Source organism: Anabrus simplex, chromosome 7 (genome assembly GCF_040414725.1).
Source record: "Anabrus simplex isolate iqAnaSimp1 chromosome 7, ASM4041472v1, whole genome shotgun sequence".
NCBI lineage: Eukaryota > Metazoa > Arthropoda > Insecta > Orthoptera > Tettigoniidae > Anabrus > Anabrus simplex.
The window spans coordinates 247,530,631-247,553,807 of record NC_090271.1 but is presented as its reverse complement, the minus strand read 5'-3'; the positions used below and the strand labels follow the sequence as shown (position 1 = coordinate 247,553,807).

At 38.5% G+C, this 23,177-nt stretch overlaps 1 protein-coding gene across 1 annotated transcript in view; it reads right to left on the bottom strand.

Moving 5' to 3' along the window:
- Window positions 1-23,177, bottom strand: part of Vps15 (vacuolar protein sorting 15) — a 213,997-nt gene that overhangs the window by 20,050 nt on the left and 170,770 nt on the right. The window contains exons 24-25 of the mRNA XM_067151658.2: window positions 7,755-7,859; window positions 3,482-3,607 (exon numbers count right to left, since the gene is read on the bottom strand). Of these exons, the coding sequence (XP_067007759.1) occupies window positions 3,482-3,607; window positions 7,755-7,859 (231 nt within the window). The remainder of the gene's footprint in view (window positions 1-3,481; window positions 3,608-7,754; window positions 7,860-23,177) is intronic.

Genomic DNA, 23,177 nt, shown 5'->3' with positions numbered 1-23,177 from the left:
CCTATGCAGATTATGCACAGAAAATACCAAAACTAAAGTTAAAAATGGAAATTATTTCTGTGATACTTTTATTGTCAATGCTATAGTTAGATAGGAATGGTCAATCTGCAATCTTGTTTAATACTGCGCCTGAAAACACACTAAAAGAAGTTCAAGTTCTTGATCTTTTTATGAAATTAGGCACACAACTGTACATCATTACTTATCATGTTGGCTGACAAAAGTTTCATACATCTGGGACAAAATTGTTTGATGAAACTTTGCTGGAGTGATCAGGTAGGTCAGGATCTTGGTAAGCATTCGTGGGCAAGGCTGAAAATCTCCTAGGTATTAAATAGCTATGGTAATTGTAAGTGGACTCAAACTGACTGTTAGCATAGACAAAAGTGATCATGTACACATTAACAGAACCATTGCTTCTAAAGATGATCAAAACTACACTGGAAGAATTTATAAGTGTTAGATTCTTCAGTCTGTCAAAACTAATTTATCAAGTCAATAACATTTAGAAAATACCTGACTAAGAAAATGTACAACAAAAAATTAAACCTGTAAAAGAAACAACTTTACTAAATTAGAACGACATGCAATGATCTATCCAGGCAAAGCAGTTAAAGGTCTGGGATTTTTAACGCAAGATGGGGCGCAGGTCTACAACATATCAATAGCTGTAACATCATCCATAAAGCTGGTAATAAGAACATTGAAGCAACAAGAAACCTCCAAGCTGAAACTGCACATTGAGCATCCACCCTTAACATTGAATGTCTCACTAAAAATGTTGCTAAATTGCAGACATGTGATGGCCTATTGAACACCATGAAACTCAAGAGATCTTTCAAAGACCAGGAATATAAAAAATGGTGCCTATCAAACCATATGCCTATATCAAGAGCTTACTCCAGTCCACCAGTGGATAAGAAAACAGGACGGACTTACAAAAATTGAGTGGAAAGATGCTCTCAAAATGACAGCGAATGTAGCCAGATCCAAAGACAGTAACCATTGCATAAAATACGGTGATATTGAAACTTTGGCACACGCCTTAGGACGTTGCCCATTCAGTGAATACCTACAAAACACCAGACACCAGACACCATCACATCCTGGTTCCTTGGCCAATGCGCTATGTAGAATAGGGAATCTAGTATGTGAAGAGGTCCATGGCCTGACAGTTGATGGTGGAACAAGATGAATCACCATGATCGCCTTCAAACCCGGAAGCAAAACAGGTTTCATTCTCGATCTAACAACCAGATTTGACATATAAGCAATCAATTTCATTGTTAGGCCCTTATTGATGGATATGCTTACTCAGATTTGAATCACATGCACAACAGCCTGCTGAAGTCAACGAAGAAAGAAAGAAAGAAGAAGAAAGAAAAAGAGGATATATTCACCAACCATTACCTATTACCTCAATATGTACAACCTTGAGGACATGAGGTCATAGGGCTCATACTGGGTGCAAGGGGCACCATAATTAAACTATTGGTCATCTTATGACACTTTGGTGTGCCAAATGAGACCATTGTGAGCCTGGGCACACATACACTGAAAGCCTTGATATCGATCCTGAGGCATCACCTCTATGCTCCAACAACTTAATTAAAACAATTAAAATATTTTATCTGCTTCTTTGTCACTGAGGACTGTTTTCTCTGCATTGGGTTTATGTTTTATTCTGCATTGTAATTAGATCACTGAATTTATATTGTGTGATATTCTTTGTTGGTTTAGTAACCTCAATCATTTGACGAAGAATAAATGATGATGATGATGATGATGATAATGATGATTATGATAATGATGATGTGTTTTTTGGTATTATCTAATTTTTTTCATAAGTTAGTTTTGACAGACTGAAGAACCTAACACGGGCAGAAAATTATATCCCAAACACGAAGAAGACATTAGTGTAGAGGAATGCAGTTTAGGCTAAGCAATTCTCTAGGTTTGAAGTTTACAGGTCACAGATTCAAGTATGCACAAGAAGACATGTGCAAACGTGCATGCATTGTGTTGGATAGGTGCTGTATATGTCATTTTGTTGGATGGAGTTCCATGCCTGTTTTACTTGGTCAGTCAAATCAGCAACGGTTAATGCTGCTGGTATTGGATGACGCTGGATTTGTCGTCTCATAATGTCTCCGTACATGTTCAATGGGCAAAAGGTCTGGTGATCTCGCAGGCGAAGGCAACTGGTTGATGTTCTGTAGACCATGTAGAAGGGCGAGCATTATCTTGTTGGAAAACAGCCCCTTGAATACTGCGAATGAATGGCAGCACAACCAGTTCGATCACGAGTCTGACGAACAAATCCACTGTCAAGGTTCTTGGGATAACAACGAGAGTGCTTCCACTGTCAGAAGAAATTATTCCCCACATCATACCTGCTGGTGTAGGTCCTTGGTTCCAAGCACTCACCTGGCCTCTTTCTTACCAAAATACGGCCATCACTGGCACCAAGACAGAAATGGCTCTCATCTGAGAACACAAAAGATCTCCACTCCACCCTCCAATGAGCTCTACTTTTTTTTTTGCTATTTGCTTTACGTCGCACCGACACAGATAGGTCTTATGGCGATGATGGGATAGGAAAGGCCTAGGAAGTGGAAGGAAGCGGCCGTGGCCTTAATTAAGGTACAGCCCTGGCATTTGCCTGGTGTGAAAACCAATGAGCTCTAGCTTGACACCACTGAAGTGTCAGATGGCAGTGATTCGGAGTTAGTGGCATGAACGCTACAGGAAAGATGGCTAGCTCAGAGATGTCCTTCAAGTCATTGATTTGTTACAGTTCGGCTGTTCATTCTTGTGCCAACTGAAGTTGTAATGGCTACTGCAGATGCAGTACGATCCATCACAGCCATGTGGCGAATACGGCAGTTTTCCCTCTCTGTAGTGGTCCGTGTGTGGCCGGACCTTGGTTTTCTTGAGACAGTGTCCTCCCATGACCACCATTATCAACATTGATGCACTGTGGAAACATCCCTGCCAAGTCTTTTTGCAACATCGCAGAAAGAACATCAACCTTCTTGTAACCCTATTACACAGCTTCCTTCAAACTGAGTATGTTGCTGATACTGCCTTCTTCATCTTGTTACCGGCATGTTTGACTCACACATACCTAGTAGCACCACTCTTCGTTGACTAGTGTGCAAATTTGATAGGCATCAATTTTCACATGTGCAAACACACCTTCAAATTTAGTTTATCTAGTACACCTCCTTCTTGAAAGTGGATTTCATTTTCCATCAGTGTACAATTACAAAGCATGCTTGGCAATCACTAGTCCACCCTTGGCCGTGGAGTAACACCTGAAGGATTCCAATACATAAATACAATCTAGTCAGTGCAATTATATTGCTGTGAGCATCCACACTTTAGGACACAGAAGATACAAAGTACATCTGCACTATGTTTGTTTTTGTCTGTACTGCTTTCCTTCTGACAAGAGTAGAAACAAAAATTGCATACTCACATGTTGGGTGTAGGATGGTGCTGATGGGAAGTTGAAACCTGAGATCCCAGCAGATGTGGCACCCACTGCTAGTCCCAAGCGTAAGCCAACACTGGCGGGAATCAAGACAGAATGATGTGATGACACCTGGAACATATAAAGAAATCAATGCCATACTGAAAGAAAAAAAAAAGGGACAATTTGATGATGACCGTTTTAAAATTTCTTCAAGCATTTTGCTGTGTGGCTCATCTGACAATTTAAACTGCTTGTTTAGCCTCATGTGTACAATCTTCCCTCACGGAAAGAATGGAGATAACATGAGAATGATGCCCGATTAATCAACGAGACACTGCCTAATTAAAAAATTTCATTTTTATTACATAAAGAAGCTTGAGCATTTTTACTAGCAGAAACTCCTCTCCATTTTGAACACCAAGTGGATCATATCACCAATCTTAGTCTTAGAGAATGCAGGTGTTAATAGGGTGGAAGCTTCCATCATTGGTCATCGACACAGATGGGCGGGGCATGTCCGTTGTCTGAATGGCAGTAGGCTTGCTCACCAAACCTCCATGGTGAACTTCACTCTGGCACAAGACCCCGAAGTGCCCCTCTAAGATGCTAAATTGACCAACTTAAGCAAACCATGAAGGAGACCAAAATAAACGCTCGGACCTGGGAAACACTTGATGAAGATCACTTACTTTGGCGGCAACCCATCGCTGAACAAGAATGTCGTAGACATGAAGAGTCCAAAATCACTTCATCAAGTCCAAACAAAACCCCCAACCATCTATTAGTTGCAATTTGTGTGGAAGCATGTTCTATGCAAGAAATGGTTTGTTTAGTCACCAGAAGTTTGCACATAAACTGCATCAAGTGAGAAATGGTTTGATAAGCAGAAAAACTGTATACTTGAAGATGAGTAACAGCCAACAATGATGACAAAATTAAATGTACAATTTTCCAAGTGCACAGGAAACTAAGAGAGAAATGCAGAAATGGTATTGATACACATGATAGTGTCGGGCTTCCTACTTGGAGTTTTCCTACAACCTAATTTTTTTTATCCTCTTCCACATCTGCCTTGTTGCACAAAATGGCACTGTGTGCTGGTTGACAACAAAGGATGCTGAAACCAGTTTTCATGCCGCCATGCCATGGAAATACTGAGTAATTATATTCATTATCTTCCAGCTCAACCCTGTCACAAATGAGACCATCCAGACAGAGTCGAGTGACTCAGACAGCAGAAAGGGTGCCCGCTAGTAACCTAAATATGTTTTCCTTGCATTTTTCTGGGATATTCCGATCTTCCCTGAATTAAGTTAAGTGGGACATGGTATACAAGGGTATGCTCGAGTATGTTTATCATAGTTGGGAATCATCATCTTGAAACATACTTCGCATGAGCACTGAGAATGGCATAGAGAATTTGAAAGAAATATATCATAAGTCAAACAGGCTACATCTTATCATAAAATACCAATCTGTAAAGTGGGTTATCCGTAATCCCATCATAAACAGCCACTGCAAAAAAAAAAAAACTTCAACCAATGAAAATGAACTACCGTATTTCTCTGAATCCAAGACAGTTTTTTCTGAGAATCTCATGTGAAAAATCAACAGTTGTCTTGCATTCGCAACTTATCAGTAACGAACACCACTGGCAGCTACCACGGTAACCATGCTGCTTCTTTTCACCACTTGCGTGTGCGCACACAAACAAAACTCGTTGACAATAAACAGACGCCTCTATATTAGACATTGCTAGCCGTGGCAATCGGTTGTACAGTGTCTCTGTGTAATGTCACTGGATCTCGGGATATAGTGAAGAGAGAATGACATTCTATTATCCACTACAAAAGCATTTCTTAAATCTGCAGAATGGCATTAAAACATGTGAGCCTTCAAATTCTTAGAAAGGCCATGGCTACTCAATGGCAGAGTTACAACATGTCTACTATACCTGACACTTTGCAAAATTAAGTTTTATAGACAGCAGGATATTTTCACGATGGATCATCGTATTGTAAAGATATGTAAAACAGGTATTGCTAAAAATTTTCAATGGGTTCTCCTCGATATTATGCTGCCAATTTTAAGTTAATAGTTATTAAACACACAGAAATGAAGAATAATTGTGTAATCGCAAGAAAATACACCATAGGCCTAACTAAAGTCAATACTCGGCACTAGCGTGAAAACAATGATTGCTTAAAAAATGAGTACTGTACAAAAAAATGCATTCGGTACCCCGCAAGAAGGACGCTTTAAAGAAGTCAAAGATGAAACTGTGAGGTACGTGCGCGAAAAATGCAAGGGTGGAATGGCCACACCTAGGCACAAAAAACTTGTTAGTTGACCTTCGATGTCCGAGTCTTTATTAGGCCTATACATTGCTAGCCACTGAAGTCGGCCAAACCCGACGAACGAGCCATGCGTGTAATGGCAGCCAGTTGTACCTGATGCTGAGTAAAAGTAACAGTTTTATAGACAGCAAGAATATTTTCCTGATGAATCGTCATATTGTAGAGATGCGTAGAACAGGTATAGCCGGCAAATTTTCAACACTCTCTTTGATATTATGATGCCAATTTTAAATTAATGGTTATTAAACTCACAGAAATAATAATTGTGCAACCGCAAGAAAAAACATTGCATAACTAAAGCCATTGTTTGGCAGTGGCATGAATACAAATGTGTATTGTACAAGACTTTACAAAGCACATTTTAAGCCTGTTTTAACTTTTTTGAAGGAAAAAGTGAGGGTTGTCTTTCATTCAGGGTCATCTTTCATTCAGAGTCGTCTTTGATTCAGAGAAATACGGTACATTGCTCACAGCAAGCTACCAGTCAATCACTCTTCAAAGTAACGCCTGTATTCATCAGGGACCTTATTCTTGAAATTGGCGTGAGTGAGCTTGCCTGTTTCTAAATACGCACATGACAGATACAAATCAGTTAGTGTTCAGAAACTCAGGAATAAGGTTCCAGTTCCTGCAGTAAATGGAAGTGTCGTTCGAATACGTATGCTGGGCAATTAATGTACATAGAAACAAGCACCAGTAACACATTCCTTTCTTTGTAGATTTTTTCTTTCTGTGGTAATTTAGCTTCTCCATAATAATTTCTCCTTAACTGAGAGGCCAAATCTGTAATAATTACAGATAATCCATAATAGTTAGCACCTCTACATTACGTAAATACATGGGCAACCTTTAAAACAATGGGCATTTACAAAGGAACTTTAACAAGATAAGATTAATTATCTTTTAAATTTATAATAAGTTTTGGTTAAATGAGACAAAGGCAATTACAAATGAATGGGGGAAAGTTATGATCTATGTATATTCAATTTTACTATCCATGTAAAGACCTGGAACTAGGTTATCATTAAGAGTGGAATGTAACTACACGACACTCAAATTAATGCAATATTAGATATGTCACATGCCTTGCGTACTGCCATCTCTGAGTGGTTAGTGCAAGTATGTTTATCTCTTTCATTGACTCTTCTTCACTACTGTGCATGCTCACCTTGTTTGTCTATCTCTCTCTCAAAGTACTACTCGCTGCATATGACTCGTGACATATCAGTCTTGCTTGATCATTCCGTTCGAGTCTGGTCCTCGATCAAAAGCTTAATTTTGATGTGACAAGTCATTTCCCTGTGTTTTTCCTGTACATTTTCTGCATTCTTATTTCCCTGTGTTTTCTCTGTTTTTCCATAAAATGGGTACGCTGGCATAGTGCTAGCTCCCTGTGCCCAAACTGGCAGGTTTGATCTCAGCTGACTCCGGTGGAATTTCAAATGTGTTCAAATATGTCAGCCTCATGTCGGTGAATTTCCAGACATGAAAAAGAACTCCTATGAGACATAATTCCAGCACTCAACATCACAGTTATTACCTATTATTAAGCCATCCAGCAGGAATTTGGTGTGTCATCGATTACAGAGAAGATGAGAGAAAGCCAGCTTTGCTGGTTATGTCATGTCGTCAGAGTTATACCTTTGGTGGTGGCGGTGGTGGTCAATTTAGGAAGCTGATAACACATGTGTTCTCACTTAAATAGAAATATACACATCAATGTTCATTTTCAGAATGTCTCAAAAACGAAATAATAGCTGACAAAACTCTAAAATTTTTTGGCTGAATAAAATTTCAATAAAAACTTATTAACATCAAAATAGAGCATGCTGTATCAAAATTGATTTTGGTATTAATGTCTCAATCAAAAATGTATTATTTCAGCAATGCACACACAAAACTAATCAAAACATACTAACCATGTTTGAGATCATTATCAAGTTTCCAAGCTGTGCCAGGTGAGCGAAGATCCCAGCCCACAATGGAGCCATACATTGTGGCATATACCAGAACAGACTGGGAACCTGCAAGTATAGAAACAACAATTCCTATCTTGTTTTATTTGATTGAATTTGGTGCAAGTTAGGTTATCTGTGTATAACTGAAAACAATTTCCCATATGTTATAGGCTAGGTTAGGTATTTAGATTTAAACATATGTGCACCCTCCCCCCCCCCAAACCCCATGGCACTACAGCTCTTGAAGGGCCTTGGCCTATCAAGCGGCTGCTGCTCAGCCCGAAGGCCTGCAGATTATGAGGTGTTGTGTGGTCAGCATGACGAATCCTCTCGGCCGTTATTCTTGGCTTTCTAGACTGCAGCTGCTATCTCACCGTCAGATAGCTCTTCAATTCTGATCACCTAGGCTGAGTGGACCTCGAACCAGCCCTCAGGTCCAGGTAAAAATCCCTGACCTGGCTGGAAATCGAACCCAGCGCCTCCGGGTAAGAGGCAGCCACACTACCTCTACACCATGGGGCCGGCTTAACATAAGCGTATAGCTCAAATATTATAACTTGGGTTATGTATGTCATTTGTAAATAATCTTCTAAGTGTTCCAAGTTGTTCAAGAAACTTCTACTTGTATGTGTGCACAGTGTCCACAGAAATGTTCTCTCAAGTTTCTCTAAGTTTCCCTGACCTACTAAGAAAAATTTCCCTGACTCTCAAAAACTAAGTGACAAGTTAATTCACCAAACAGCACAAGGAACAAAAAAGGAAATTCCAGCCTCCACCATCCCCATAGTTGGCCTAATTCTCTGTCCACTTCCTTTTTTTTCTTTTAAGTATTATTTATGGAAAAACAATTACATTGATGGCACTTAATATATTTAAAAAAATTTGAATGGTAACATGTAACAAAATACAACTAACTTATTAATAGAGTAATTCAATATACATACATACATACATACATACATACATACATACATAACAGACCATTATGCTTTCAGTGTTCAGTCTGCAAGCCTCTGTGAATTTACTGATCGTCGCCACAATCCTCTATCTGCAACTAGTGCTATGACCTCATTTAGTTCTATACCTCTTATCTTTAAATCATTAGAAACTGAGTCTAACCATCATCGCCTTGGTCTCCCTCTACTCCTCTTACCTTCCAAATATGGAAATAATACTATTTTACCAAAGCAACCTAATACTATTTTATGTGGATTTAAAGCACCCTTGAGATCAAACATTGTCTACAACAACAAGAAATTAACATGTATCAGTAGTGTATGTAGGTAACATGTGAATGAAAGTATTTTCAAGTACCATAAATAGTTCCACATGTCAAGAAACAAATTATACAAAACACTAGTTTAGTAAACATTGGAACTACATTTAAGGTAATAAAAGATATTATTTTGGGAAACAAAGTAATCACTGACTGATTTTTTAACAGAGTAATTCAGTTAAAGGTACACTATAGCATGAATAACATAAAAATTAAACTTCAGTAGCCAAATAGTAATTCATGTGTGTTTAAAGCACTCTTGACATCAAAAGCAATTAACTTGTGTTTGTAATGTAGGTGAATATTACAAATTCCAATTACTCTAGGTCTATATTCAAAACAGTTTTTAAATTTGAAGACAAATCAGTCAGAAAAGATAGAAGTGAAAAAGATTACTGTTTTCATTTCAAGTTTTCTAAACTATTTTCGGCCTTTCAATTTTAACTTCCTTTTTTCTTCCAAATTTTTCAACTGTAATTCAATTTTCCTTTTCTTCATTTTCTTCTTTTCCTCTTCTGATTGCTTTTCTTTTTTATTTTCCAGGTATGGTTGATACCTTCTTCTTGGAGCTCATATCAAGGTCAGCAGACTTCTATTGATAGTAACATTCCTCATATCACCAATGTGTTTCACACTATCAACAATTATTATCTGGGACACAGTGATTCTTCTAGATTTTTCGACCAAGCAAGTTGGCCGTGCGATTAGGGGCGCGCGGCTGTGGGCTTGCATCCGGGAGATGGTGGGTTCAAATTCCACTGTCGGCAGACCTGAAGATGGTTTTCCGTGGTTTCCCATTTTCACACCAGGGAAATGCTGGGGCTGTACCTAAATTAAGGCCACGGCTGCTTCCTTCCAACTCCTAGGGCTTTCCTATTCCATTGTCGCCATAAGACCTATCTGTGTCGGTGCGACGTAAAGCCACTAGGAAAAAAAATAAATTTGACTAGTAAATGTTTATTGACAGAAAACCTGTCTTAACAAATGCATTACCATGGGATAAAATGAAACGAAATTTCAACACAGACCAGAGATCTTCACATTTCTCATCTTCCCCTAAAAGATTGTAGTAAAATTCATCCAATCCCAAGTCATCCATTCTTTTAGAAAGAAGTCATTAATTTGTTTGTTCATTCCTCCATTGTTTTTAACCTCCTTGATTAGTAGACAGAACTGTCGTTTGGCCTTTTCAGCACTTTTATCACATATTCTTGTGTGGCTGTACAAGTTCTCAAGAATGACATCAATCCTATTCATAGCCAAGCTGGTCTTGAGCAATATCATTTTAGGGTCTAGGGCAGTGAGACAGACCCCTTGCTAAATATGATTTTAGAGGACTTTTCTCTCTGAGATTTTCTAATGTGGTGATCAAGGGATTTTTGAACTCATTCATAAAAGTAACTTTTTCCTTTTCAGAACATTTAACTTGTTTGAGTAAGCTCTTGGCAGCATAACCAATATCCATTTTTTCAACTGAAAGCAGACTGGCACTATCTTTGAGTCTAAATTTATTAATTTTTGAGAACTACTTGCTTCAGCTATCTTTTCAGACTTAACAAATCTAATCATGTTTTTCATAAGTTCTTCAAGCAACATAAAAAAGGCAAGGCACCATAGTTTCTGACTCTGAAATCTTCTGAGGAAAGGTTCAACACCTGACAAAATACTTCTAAAATCACTTAATTTTGTCTTAAGTAGTGGATTCTTCACAGCTTCTCTAAGGTATTGAAGGTTTTTGTTCAGAGTACTCTTTCACAAATTTGTCAATGTGATTATATACTGTAAGAGCTTAATTAACACAGCGTCCATTTTCCACCCATCTTATTGCAGTGAACTTATAAGGAAATGTGGTGCTTGTTGTTATGTCTGTATATTTAGCAAGTCGAGCAGGGCTATCTTTAAAAGAGTTGTACAAAAACCTGAAAAAATGAAAAAGGTCCCAGTCCATTTTGGAGATCCCAGTTTTCATGGCTCCATTCACTGTATGCAAACTGCATATGCCTATATCAAGAAGAGATTTGCCCTCGGTGTTTAGCAACTGTAAATGATTCTCAAGTTTTTAATAAAACTAAGGTTAACATTTGGCCCATCCATTGAGACTTATATTTCCTAAAGGTAAGGAGAGTCCATGTATAAACCCATCTAATAAGTGATCTGCAGTTGCCCTGCCTAAAAATACACTATTCCAGTACCTTGTTGCAACTTCTTGAAGATTTACATCCCAAAACCTTACACACAAGTCCATTTGTCTTCTTTGGACAAGTTTGTTTAATGATTCATCAAAACAAACAACATAGTCCGAGCACGGTTTTAAGTCATTTTGCAAACTTTCTTTAAAATATGGGGCTAATCCACGATTTATAACATAGGAAGCCTTATTCTCGCCCATAGTAAAGTTTTAAGCAATTTTACTGTCTGGGAACATTGTTTTGAATGCTGCAGAGGTTTCATCACAAGAGTTGAGACACATCTTTCCAGTGACAACCTGGAAAGCCCATATGGCTTCAGCTGATGTACCTTCATTCACACTGAAAGTCTTTAAATTCCTTTGACTTGTTCCTGGCACTGTTAATTCCTTTGTAACTGTGGATGTAGTGCTAACTCTTGGCTGTGTATCTTCAAATGGAGATGGAGTAGAGGTATTCTTTGTAAAGAAAGAAATTGTTGGCTGGGAAGACTTAGCTTTCATGTATTTTATATGGGTAGCATAAGAAGTGACTGTTTGTTTACCAATATTACTAAGTTTGAACGATTTACAACACACTTTACAATACGTTAAAGTTGCATCATTTACCTATAGTCCAACCAACTACTCAGGTCAGGTAACACTTTACTGTCTAGCCAAAGTTTATTAAATGTACACTGCATGTTAGCCATTGTCATGAGTTTCAAGCTAGCATCCTAGAACTGAAATAAAAAAGAATAACATAAAAATGGTTGAAAGAAATGACACAAGGGCACAATAAAAATTGTAGAATTGTTATACACTTCTTGTGAAAAAATACCTGGGGAAAAAATGCGACAATAGCCTGAGTTAGAGCAGACTAGAGCATAATAATATCCCCTAAAATCCATCATTGGGGAAGATTTCCTGTCTTTCCAGATTTTTTGTCTACTTCCCTGACTTTCCCTGACCAAAATTGTTTTCCCTGACTTTCCAGAATGTGGATATTATGTGTGTTAACACACAACAACTCTGGATTACGGTTACATCATACTTATCACTTGTAAATAATATTTAGTGTGTTCCAAATTGCCCAGGAAACTTCCAGTTGTATGCGTATTGACTTATGTGAACTATAGAACCCTGATGTACCAAGGACACCTGCATAATATTCTAGAATTTTCTAGATATACATAGGTAATACATTGTAATGACAAACTTGTTTCAAAATCATTCTAGAACAGGAACTTGCCAAGGATTTCTGGATGTTAACTGTATAACCTTTCAGGTATCTTGTATTAATGTTATATTGTGAGTAACCAGAATTATCCAAAACTATAGCCAGAATATACAGGGTGAACCCGAATTCCACTGACAAACTTTCGGAGGTTATTCAGAGATACCTTCCGAATATATTGGTATAAGGGGCCCGTGGATTCCAGTGGCTTACGATTAGATAATATTGACAAAGCAGACTCATACTATCTCCTGGTTTTCAGTGTAGTGAGATTGTCACTGGATCTCTTGTTCAATGTCTGGCACTTCTCTTGTTGGACAGCTTTAGCAATCACTTGGCAGACTATACAAGAAGTTTCTGGAAATTATGACAACAAATTTGGTAGTGATTCACAGTGGACTGATCCAGTTTTTCAACTCTCAGACATTTCAGTAAACAAGCCTTTTAAGGACCGTGTACAAAAGTTTTATCAGGGCTGGATGGTGGAAAGTGTGCAAGAACTTACTCCTGCAGGCAAGATACAGAAACCAACTGAGGAACTTCTCTGTCAATGGATACTGTGTGCAAATGGGAAAATTGAACACATTAGACAGGAGTGAAAATAATTTGCTATATAAAGATGCAAGTGGTGACCGCAGCAGCAGTTCTTCCTGCAGTAGCAATGATGAATAGCACACAGTCAACTGGTAACTCAGCACTAAAAGGTTAAAGGAGGAATCAGCTGTTTGGATCTGAAAGTGAGTTGCGGTTGGAACCGCAGATTCATGACACGAAAGGGATTGTGTCTGCGAAGGCAAACAGCTCTGCGCCAGAGAATACCAAGCGATTTCAGTGACGAAATCATAGATTTTCATTGCCATGTGATAGCAATGCAGAAGAAAAACAATTACTTCTTACCTCAAATTGGCAATCCAGATCAAACCCTGATAAAATTTGACATGCCACGCAATACCACCATCAACAAGAAGGGAGAATCTAGCGTGCTTGTACGTACAACTGGGTGTAAAAAACAGCGTTGCACTGTCATGCTAGCAATAACCGCAGACGGAAGAAAATTGCCACCATACGTTATTTTCAAAAGAAAAACAGTGCCTTACACGAAGTTTCCCAAAGGCATTCATGTACAGGCTCAAGAGATAGGATGAATTGATACAGCTCTTGTCCAGGACTGGGTCCATACGGTGTGGGGAGCACAGCCAGGAGCAAATGCTGGGGCTGTACCTAAATTAAGGCCACGGTTGCTTCTTTCCAACTCCTAGTCCTTTCCTATCCCCTCATCGCCGTAAGACTTATCTGAGCCAGTGTGACGTAAAGCCAATTGAAAAAATCTCTTTCAAGCTAGGATGGATAATATATCCCTTTGTAGGTTTTATATGTTTATGTAAATGTGTATGTATTTATGTATTTGTTTATTAACTAATGTCTATGAACACTTTAAAAAAACTAAATAATATTAATTAAAAGTGACAAGTCAAAATTATCCAACCACTTTATGATAAGCATCGAGATTGTGATGAAGTCATAGGTATTGACACAAGTGCAATAAACAGATATAACTTGAGAACAATATTCTCTCACCCATGGGTAACTAACGCAGATATCGAGCTCGAATAATTATTATTTTATTTTTATTATTATTATTATTTTACAATTATCATTATTGTATGTATAGCTGTGAAGTAATGTACATCCATTTAGTATTATTAATATTTACATAGTTGAATGTTCGTATTGTGTGTGAGGTTATGTCATGAAACATGTGTTGAACATAAACATTGATATCAGTTCCGTTAATGTAAATACTCGTTAATTAATATTGTAATTTATTCTTACCTATATATATATATAAACTGTTACCCATAACTGTGAACCACACTGTAACTTCCAGAATGGTAATAGGCATGAGAATGATTGAGAATATTCTGTACATTATAAGATATATTTTTGTAAGGTAACTTCAAGATGCCTGGCCAGTAACATATATAAGAAGACGATCTTGACGGTGACAAGGGAGTCATCGGAAGTTAGTTGTTGTTTAGTAGAGTTATGATGTAGCAAGTATATATCCCGGGCTGACATGCAATATTTACAGTCTCCATATTGAAATACCCAGTCAACTGTGTTTCAAAGTTGTAACCTCAATATTGAAGTGGTGGCAGGTGTTTGTAATAATGGTGGCTTTGTTGATATTCTCAAAGTGAAGTGTTTTGATACTGTGATTAAGGTTATGTGTGTGTTAATTTGTGAATATATGTGAAAAAATTAATTGTACCAACTGACAGCATCTCGTGTGCCTCTGTGTGGATACGCTAGTATATACAGGAAGCGCCCTCTATGAGCAATCGCAGACAGTGCAGTGGATGGGTTGTATAAGGTGTCCACTTTCATAGGCAGATGAAGATCGTATACCCCACTTATAGAGGAATGAACTGTACTGACCATGGCCGATTCAAGCTCCATTAAGAGTGACCCAGGTTTTCTGAGGAAAAACTAAACCAGATGGAGGATGATCGGTGTGATATAATTCTTTTCATTCCCACTCAGTCATAATGATCCATTTCTCATGCCATTCTAACCCTGCAATGTACAGGTTAGTTCTTGGCTATAGTCTAATGTGCTGTTTTAACTTATGTTAATCTAGATTCAAGATTCTGGAATCCAACAGCTATGACATCGTGAATGGGAGTTGTTTGGAGTATTCTTTGAGAAGATTGAGCTTTCTTATTCTGGAAGCCTTGGTATGTCTCAGCATGGGTAATCACAAAATGGGGATCGAGTTGCTTGTACCAGTAATGATTTACATTGTTTGGTTCAGCAATGAATCAGTCTTCTTGACACGAAGGCTGTTCAGCCAAACTGCATAGCAATACCCTTCGATGCCCAGCAATGTTAATGTGGGACAGTTTCCGCGGACACTTGGTGGAAGACATGAAGAAACGTCTTCAGGAAATGAAAAGTGATCTCATTGCAATTCCTGGTGGACTCACACATTGTTTACAGCGCTCAGATGTTTCCGTCAACAAGCCCTTCAAGGACAACATACGTAAATTGTACGCTGAATAGATGGTAGGAGAGGAACATGAGATGACCCCAACAGGCAAAAAGAGGCTGTCACTTGAACTCATGTGTGATCGGGTTATGCAGGCATGGGTTATGGTGTCGACGGACGTTATTGTGAAGAGTTCCTTGAAGACGGGAATTGCAAATGCGTTGGGCGGAAGTCAGAATGATGCAGTATGGAATGCTGACCAGAATGATGCACGCGAGAATAGTTCAGAGACTGAAGGCAGTGACAATGAGTAAGGTAAGTATGCCAGTTGTCTTGTTTCAATAGCCTAATGCAAATTTTACATTTTTTTCGGGAATACGATCTTTTACTCACAAATCCCCGCATATATCATGCACCGAAAATGTTCGCACTTATTTGTTGTCAAAAAAGTGCAAGTTATATGCGAGCAAATACGATAGACTTTCACCTGTCAAAGAAGGACTTCTTGTTTGCCTATCAAAGTTGCAGCCAAGACTAAAGTTTTTGGGCTCCAAGAGACAGGCCCAAATTTCACACTGAACTGTCAACAGAATTATGCATTTGATGAACTGTTTACTTTTCTAACTGAAAGAGAGTCTTGAAAGGAATGCCTTGAGCATTGTATTAATATTTTCCTGGCCTCTTTTCCCAGTTTATAAGGGTCAGCACTTGATCTACTGAAACCGTTCAATACCATGTTAAGATATCAGCACTTGATCTACTGAAACCGTTCAATACCATGTTAAGATATAACTTACTAGGCTTCCCAACATATATGTGTCGTTTTCCACATAAATTTGGGAAGTATTTGGTTGCAAATAACATTTTATTCCTTGTCCAGGATGCGAACGATGCTGGGCTAGTTTGGAGGCTGGAACCCTAATTACTCTTAACCCATTGAGTCCTGCATATTTGTTGGATTGAAACTGCATTGGCGCTGGGATTATTTTGGAGAAAATATAGTGTCGCTTCATATCATTGTGCAAGAGAGCTGACGATATGACGCAAGGCTGAGGATGCTGCTTGTGTCAGAACGCACGGCTAATTTACACGGTTTCAACCTAAGAACTGTATATTACTATCACTTCCTTGCCTATTTCGTGGATACCAACCCACAGATTTCGCGGGCTCACCAAAAATAATATTGATAATTTGCTACAAGCCCAGGAAAACTACATAAGAAGGATCAATAAACTTTGCATAATTTTCAGTATCCAATGATGTAGAAATCTAGTTTACTTCTCGATGCAGATTTAATAACGCCACTTAGGGCAGCATCATGGTGATAAATACCAGATGGACCTTGAGGGTTTCTAAACTCAGAGCTGGGGAGTCCCCATCACCCCCACCTCAAATCCAAAAGATGCATTCATAATTATTCTGAAACACATGATCCAATTTGAATGAAAATAGTTCAGTAGATAGTGTGTAAAGAGCTACAAATTGAGTATCCATTCGACTTTGGAGGATGACTACTAATGAAGCAAATATGTAAAAGTGGGAGGGGCGTACCCTTTCCCTAGCGAACTTTGCTAGTTGGCTATTTATGGAGCTTCACCTTGCAAATTTCAGCTTATTCTATGTCATGGTTTCTACGAGTCAATTCACAGTGCAGATTAAGTACATCATAGATGCATGCATGTCTTCTTTGTGCGCATATCTATAGTCATTGTGTGATAGGTGTGTGTGGTATCAACAGTATTATGTGTGATCAGTATTCTTCTTGCGATGGAATGAGTATAAGAGATTATCACAATTGATATTCTAAACAGGTTAAGCAAATGAGCTTCAGTAAGAGATTGGGTCACACTATTTAGGCTCGCCAGTGTGCAACTGATACTGTGATTAGTGAGAACAAAATATCATAGTGCTATAGTGAGCTCATGTGAAACCACCAGTGGTTTTAGAGCCAAAGAGATAAACTAGGTGTAGTAGCTAGAGACGTAAATGAAGGGGTGAGTTTTGTGTGTGGTTAGATGAATTATCAGGGACGCCGTCAGTGATGAATAAGACTTGAATAGTGACCTCTAGAGACAATACTCGCTATTCGGGGTAGTATACCTCGAGTCTATGAGGTGATGGCTCCAATACCGTATCGTATTTTGAAGTCCATAAACAGTACCTTTAAATAACATGGTATACCATTTATTCACATGCATCCGAGTGGCCTTTGAACCCAAGTTCAGACGACAGACACACAGAGCGCGCCTAAGTGCCCACAATATTCTAGAATTAAGATGATGTCGCAAAGCTCGATGGTTCGGAGATCCGTAATAAGACAATGTTCCAGTTCGTCATGAAGACAGCATGACTCCAAACAAAATCAGGACTCTCAAATAGCAGAATGGCAGTAATGGAGCAGTAAATACTCATGAGAGCCTCCGGATAATGGCCGGGTTATACATCAAATGATAAATACAATCCACTAGTCTTAAGCATGAAAAACCCTTAAGGTCACATTTATATGATTATTTGACGTGCCAGCATGCATTTCGATTTCATAGTAGCGGGCAGATGAGAGACACACGTTTTAAAGGGGTGTGGTTTGTTTATTAGCGCTTGTCTTCAGGGTGATTTTTTAGACAGTCATTGGATTTATTATGGGAATTGCAGGATTTAGTATTGGTACCCTATATGTTGCTATTTGTCAGTCGTATGCACTGAACCCCAACTACCCCTGCACTGCTGGGGTAAATAACTTTTGTATTAACATTTTCTTATTGTTTCTTAGAACGCTTTTTATAATGTTTAAAAAACTATGAACATCTAAGCCAAGCCAAGTACAGCTGTCTCCACAATCCGCTCACACTACCATAGTTCAACTTCTCCAGTGAGCTGGGTTTCCTTGCCGGTGCAAAAGAGAGCTACCCCAGCGAAATTTAAGTCGTTTGGATGACACATGCACTAGAAGCTTCCTTGTCCTGGGAGCGGGGCGGGGCTGTGGGCCCACCCTGACAGCTATTTATGGCGACAGGCCAGCCAGCTTAGGTAAGGCATGTTAGTTTTAATACTTGACACTCAAAGCGTTCAGCACCACACGCTAGAGGCTACAAGAAAAATATAAACATGTTAACAGTATCGCCACTAGCACATCGTCTTGCTAATAAAAATAGAGCCAGTTTATGAAATCAATTGTAATACAGAAGAATATATTTTATTTTTGGATTTCGGAATGCACAAAGTTTTTTCAAGCAATTCATTGATGGCATGTGTAGAATATATTTTCCAATAGCCACAGAAAAATATTTAGGTTGCTCAGTATCAACACAGAGTTAAGCGCAAAGTAAAATAATTATGTATTTGGTTGTCTGCGATGGTAATATAAAGTGAATTTTTGTAGTGTTCCTCTTGGATTATAGGTGAAGGTTTCACGAGTTCTGTGGCATTCTTCATTAATATAACATGTGTTATATGTCGTGACAAATATTTTCCCTTGTTTGTCGATGAGCGTACACTCAGTAAGCGAGTGAAACTATAAAACTACGGCGATGGTAAAATACCAGTTTAATTTTGCTGATTCAGTTTAGGTTATGCTTTTTAAGTTTAAAACAAATAGTCCCAGTGTATTTTTGTGAAAACCATGACTGTACTATCACAAAACGTCACCGGGTGAAACTGTAAGTACATTGTTTAAAATCTGCTATAGATTAAGTTATGATGGTGTCGTCACTGCTGTGAATATCAATTTGGAAATATGTGTGAGTGTGTGGTTGAAAATATTCTTGAAGACCTCTCTGAGGTAGACCTTTCCACAAAAAATGATGCCTTATAAAATGGTAATGTTGACTTTACAGAGTGTAGTGGGGGCTACGATTGCTTGCATTAAAAAATTTGCAGCTGGGGTAACAAATGTGTTCACTGCATGCCACTAGTGAAGTTTAAGTAGGAGGGAAATTCAAATAAGTGGGTAGATTCCCATTGTATCTCTATTAAGTAAATTGGTAAGATCTTCCTAAAATTCAATTATTACATTGTGTTAAACAGACACCTGGTACTTTACAGATTAAATTTTTATGAGTATCCACCTGTAGTTTAAGGATGGCTGTTATGTGAAGACAGATGATGCCCGGCTCGGGACATGAACTTGGCCTAGATAGGTTGCGTGTGTGTTAGTGCTATAGCAGAGTTTCCAACTGATAAGGATCATCTAGATATACCCTAAAAGCATTTGATTAGAGTGAATATTATAGTCAAATGTGCAAGTGAACGGTGGTATGGGAGGATATAAGAATTACGTAGTAGAGAAAACTGGATGATAATAATGATAATAATAATATAGGCCAGTGGAAGACATGCCGACAGTGCAAGGAGTTCCTGAAGAAAGTAAATTATAAGGCAACGTGAATGATGTACGTTGAGGATAATTTACCAGAGTAGGGTTGCGATAGAAATGATTAAGTTGCCCGTTCTGGAAATGATATGTATAGCCAGCCAGCTGTTTGGGAGCAGCGCCATTTTGCTCAGTGGGAGGAGACATATGAACCTCTGGACATAAATGAATTGAAGGGATAGCAACCTTTCTCGCCCCCCTCTGCCTGTGTTTTTAGTTTTTGCTGGCTTGGGCCTGAAGTATGAGATGTCTCATTTCACCCAGGAATGTGTCCATCCACCTAAAAACGCGCAAGGCTAGAATATTCATTTGGAAGTAATTTGTTTTGACCACCGAAGGGCTGTGTATATTAATGAGTCAGCAGAATAGCCATCCTTTTCCAAGTAGTGAATTATAAGAAATTAATAGTTCGGGAATTTCAGCTAATATCTCGAGCCGGAATGCTGTGGTTTGATACCCGATTGGTACTGAAGTTCCTGGGTCGATACCAGAAGACCTTTGTGGGGTCACCGAAATCCAAAGAGCATAGAGTGTTTGGTGATTCATTTCTGAATTTGCAGGCTCACCAGCATTGTAATGTCTACATTGTAAATATTAGTAATAAGTCTGTCACCCCAGAGACACGTGTTTTCAGTAGTACAGTAATCTGTAATTAGATACTCTAGAAAACATTATTAATAACTGACTGCGGGATTTTCATGATTGGTATTTTGATGATTCATGTCGAACACACTTATTAAATACTCTTAAAAATATGATAACTCAGAAATGCCAATTAATCAACCATGGTTAACAATTAAACTTAGTGTATTTGTGTAATTTATGCTTTTCTTTAACGGTGATAAGTGGATGATACATTTGCCATAGGGGCAAACAGGGTCACTGACCCTTGAATGAAGTGTGAATATCCAAATGATATCATTATCAAAGTGAAAGGGGAGAGTCCCTAATATTTATCAGTGAATCCGAAATATATGCAATGTTGAGGGGTTTTGACTTGCGAATGTCAAAATGCGATTCAAGGGTGAATAACAAACTCATAACATTACCCATGCAGTGTTATGTGGAGCCTATCTCAAAAATTGCCAAGCAGGCAACTTAATTAGCATTTCATATGTGTACAGGATTTTTCATATATGGTATCTCAGTGAATAAAATTATGTTTTGAACTAGGTAAAAATTCATTCTTATACTTTATTAGATTAATGGATTCCTCTCACATTTGTGCCCTACTTTCAAGACATTTATTTTACATACCCACTTTATTTTCGTCAGACAGGACCATGACCCATATGCTCTCGAGCAAAGCCGCTGCTTGGAATGAAAGTAAAGGGAATGGGTCTTTGATGCCCAGGTTTGATTCTCCAATGTTCCTCATCCATAAGATTTCCATCCATTACATATTTGCGAGGCATGATTTTTATACTTAGTATTCTGTCGATGCCCGGGACAGGTACACTACATGTGGCCCAGTTTTCTGGTCAGATGCCCTTCCTATGTGAAAGGACGTATTCATTATTGCGTGTTTCTGTTGTGGTTGGTAGTGTAGTATGTTGTATGCAGATGACGATTAGCATATTAAGACTAATACCACCTAGTCCCTGGCCCAACTGGGAATCGAACCTGGGGCCCTCTGAACTGAAATCCAGTTTGCTAACCATTCAGCCAAGAAGCTGGATGCAGACCGTATTAACATGAATCTCTTTATCTGAAATATTTTTGTATAATCATAATAAAACTGCTTCGGTTTATGACAGATTTTGTAAGTTGTAAAATTCAAGTGAATGCCTTACTAAATATTAAATAAACAACATTAAATTTTTTATGGAAAATACATGAATTGCAATTTGGCTCACCTACTGCACAACACTATTTTATATTTTGCCCTAGGTCAGGGATGGCGAACCTGTGCCACGTGTGTCATTAGGTGACACGCGAACATGATTTCGGTGGCACACCATATGCACATATTAAAATGTTTATGTAAGTTTTGTATTATAGACTATACATATCTCGTGCATCGTACAGTCATAGTGTTTCAGGTTTAAGAAATAAATACCGAAAATCTAAATTCTATTCCATTCGAGCGTGCATTACGGCAACACTACAACAATGATATGTCCGGAAGTCAAGTGAAATAAACAACAGATGCGGCCGACAAGCCATTCGCTCACCCATATCAGTGAATTAGTGAAGTTTGGCTTGTGTGTGAATGCCAGCATCGCGTAATTGTTCTTATTGAGTAACTTTTTATTGTTGTGAACTTTGTAAGACAAATAATTGCCAATAAATGATCTCAATTTCGAAATTTGGAGAAATTATCATACTTTATTTCAAAACCTCATATTGCACAAATGAGTCTTTTTTTTCTTCTTTTGAGTGGTTAGATATTAACAGTTTAGAAATGGAGTTGACTGAATTTTAAACAAGCATATATGGGTGAAAAATTTTGTACAACTTGATGAAGCATTAGTGAAAATCGAGTGTGCTGTTGATGGAGAATACTCTCTCCAGAAGCCAGAGAACTTAATACTTGAACAGTGGAACAGCCTCCCACAAAAGTTTTCGGTCATGAAGAAACTTGCTACAGCGCTATTTACTTTGTTTGGGTCACCATACGCCTGCAAGCAGCTATTTGCTACAATGAACGTTGTGAAGACAAGTTATGAACCTAACATAAATTACAAAGCTACTAAGTATTTTTGCGGTATTCGCAAAATACGACCATGAAGCATGCAATCACATGTATTTGGTATTTTACAATATATATATATATATATATATATGTGTAAAAATGAAATGGCGTATGGCTTTTAGTGCCGGGAATTCCCAGGACGGGTTCGGCTCACCAGGTGCAGGTCTTTTGATTTGACTCCCGTAGGCGACCTGCGCATCGTCGTGATGAGGATGAAATGATGATGAAGACAACAGATACACCCAGCCCTCGTGCCACGGAAATTAACCAATGATGGTTAAAATTCCCGACCCTGCCGGAAATCGAACCTGGGATCCCTGTGACCAAAGGCAAGCACCCTATCCATTCAGCCATGGAGCCGGACTATATATATGTAATAACATATTATGAAACATAATTTGGAATTAGGGATGGAAGTTGGTGGTGGCGGTGGTGAGTGGGAGCGGGGGTTGTATCTATTACAAATGAAAATAACAAGTGGCACAGTAGACAGTTGAGAATAATAATACAGACCTAAAATGGCACACTAGCTAGAAAAGGTTCGCCATCCCTGCGCCTAGGTTATAATATGAGTCAGTCAGCCAGGGTTCCCCACAGTTCATTTAAATACTTCTAGGGTTCCTCAAAACAAAAACAAAAACAATGTTCTACAGA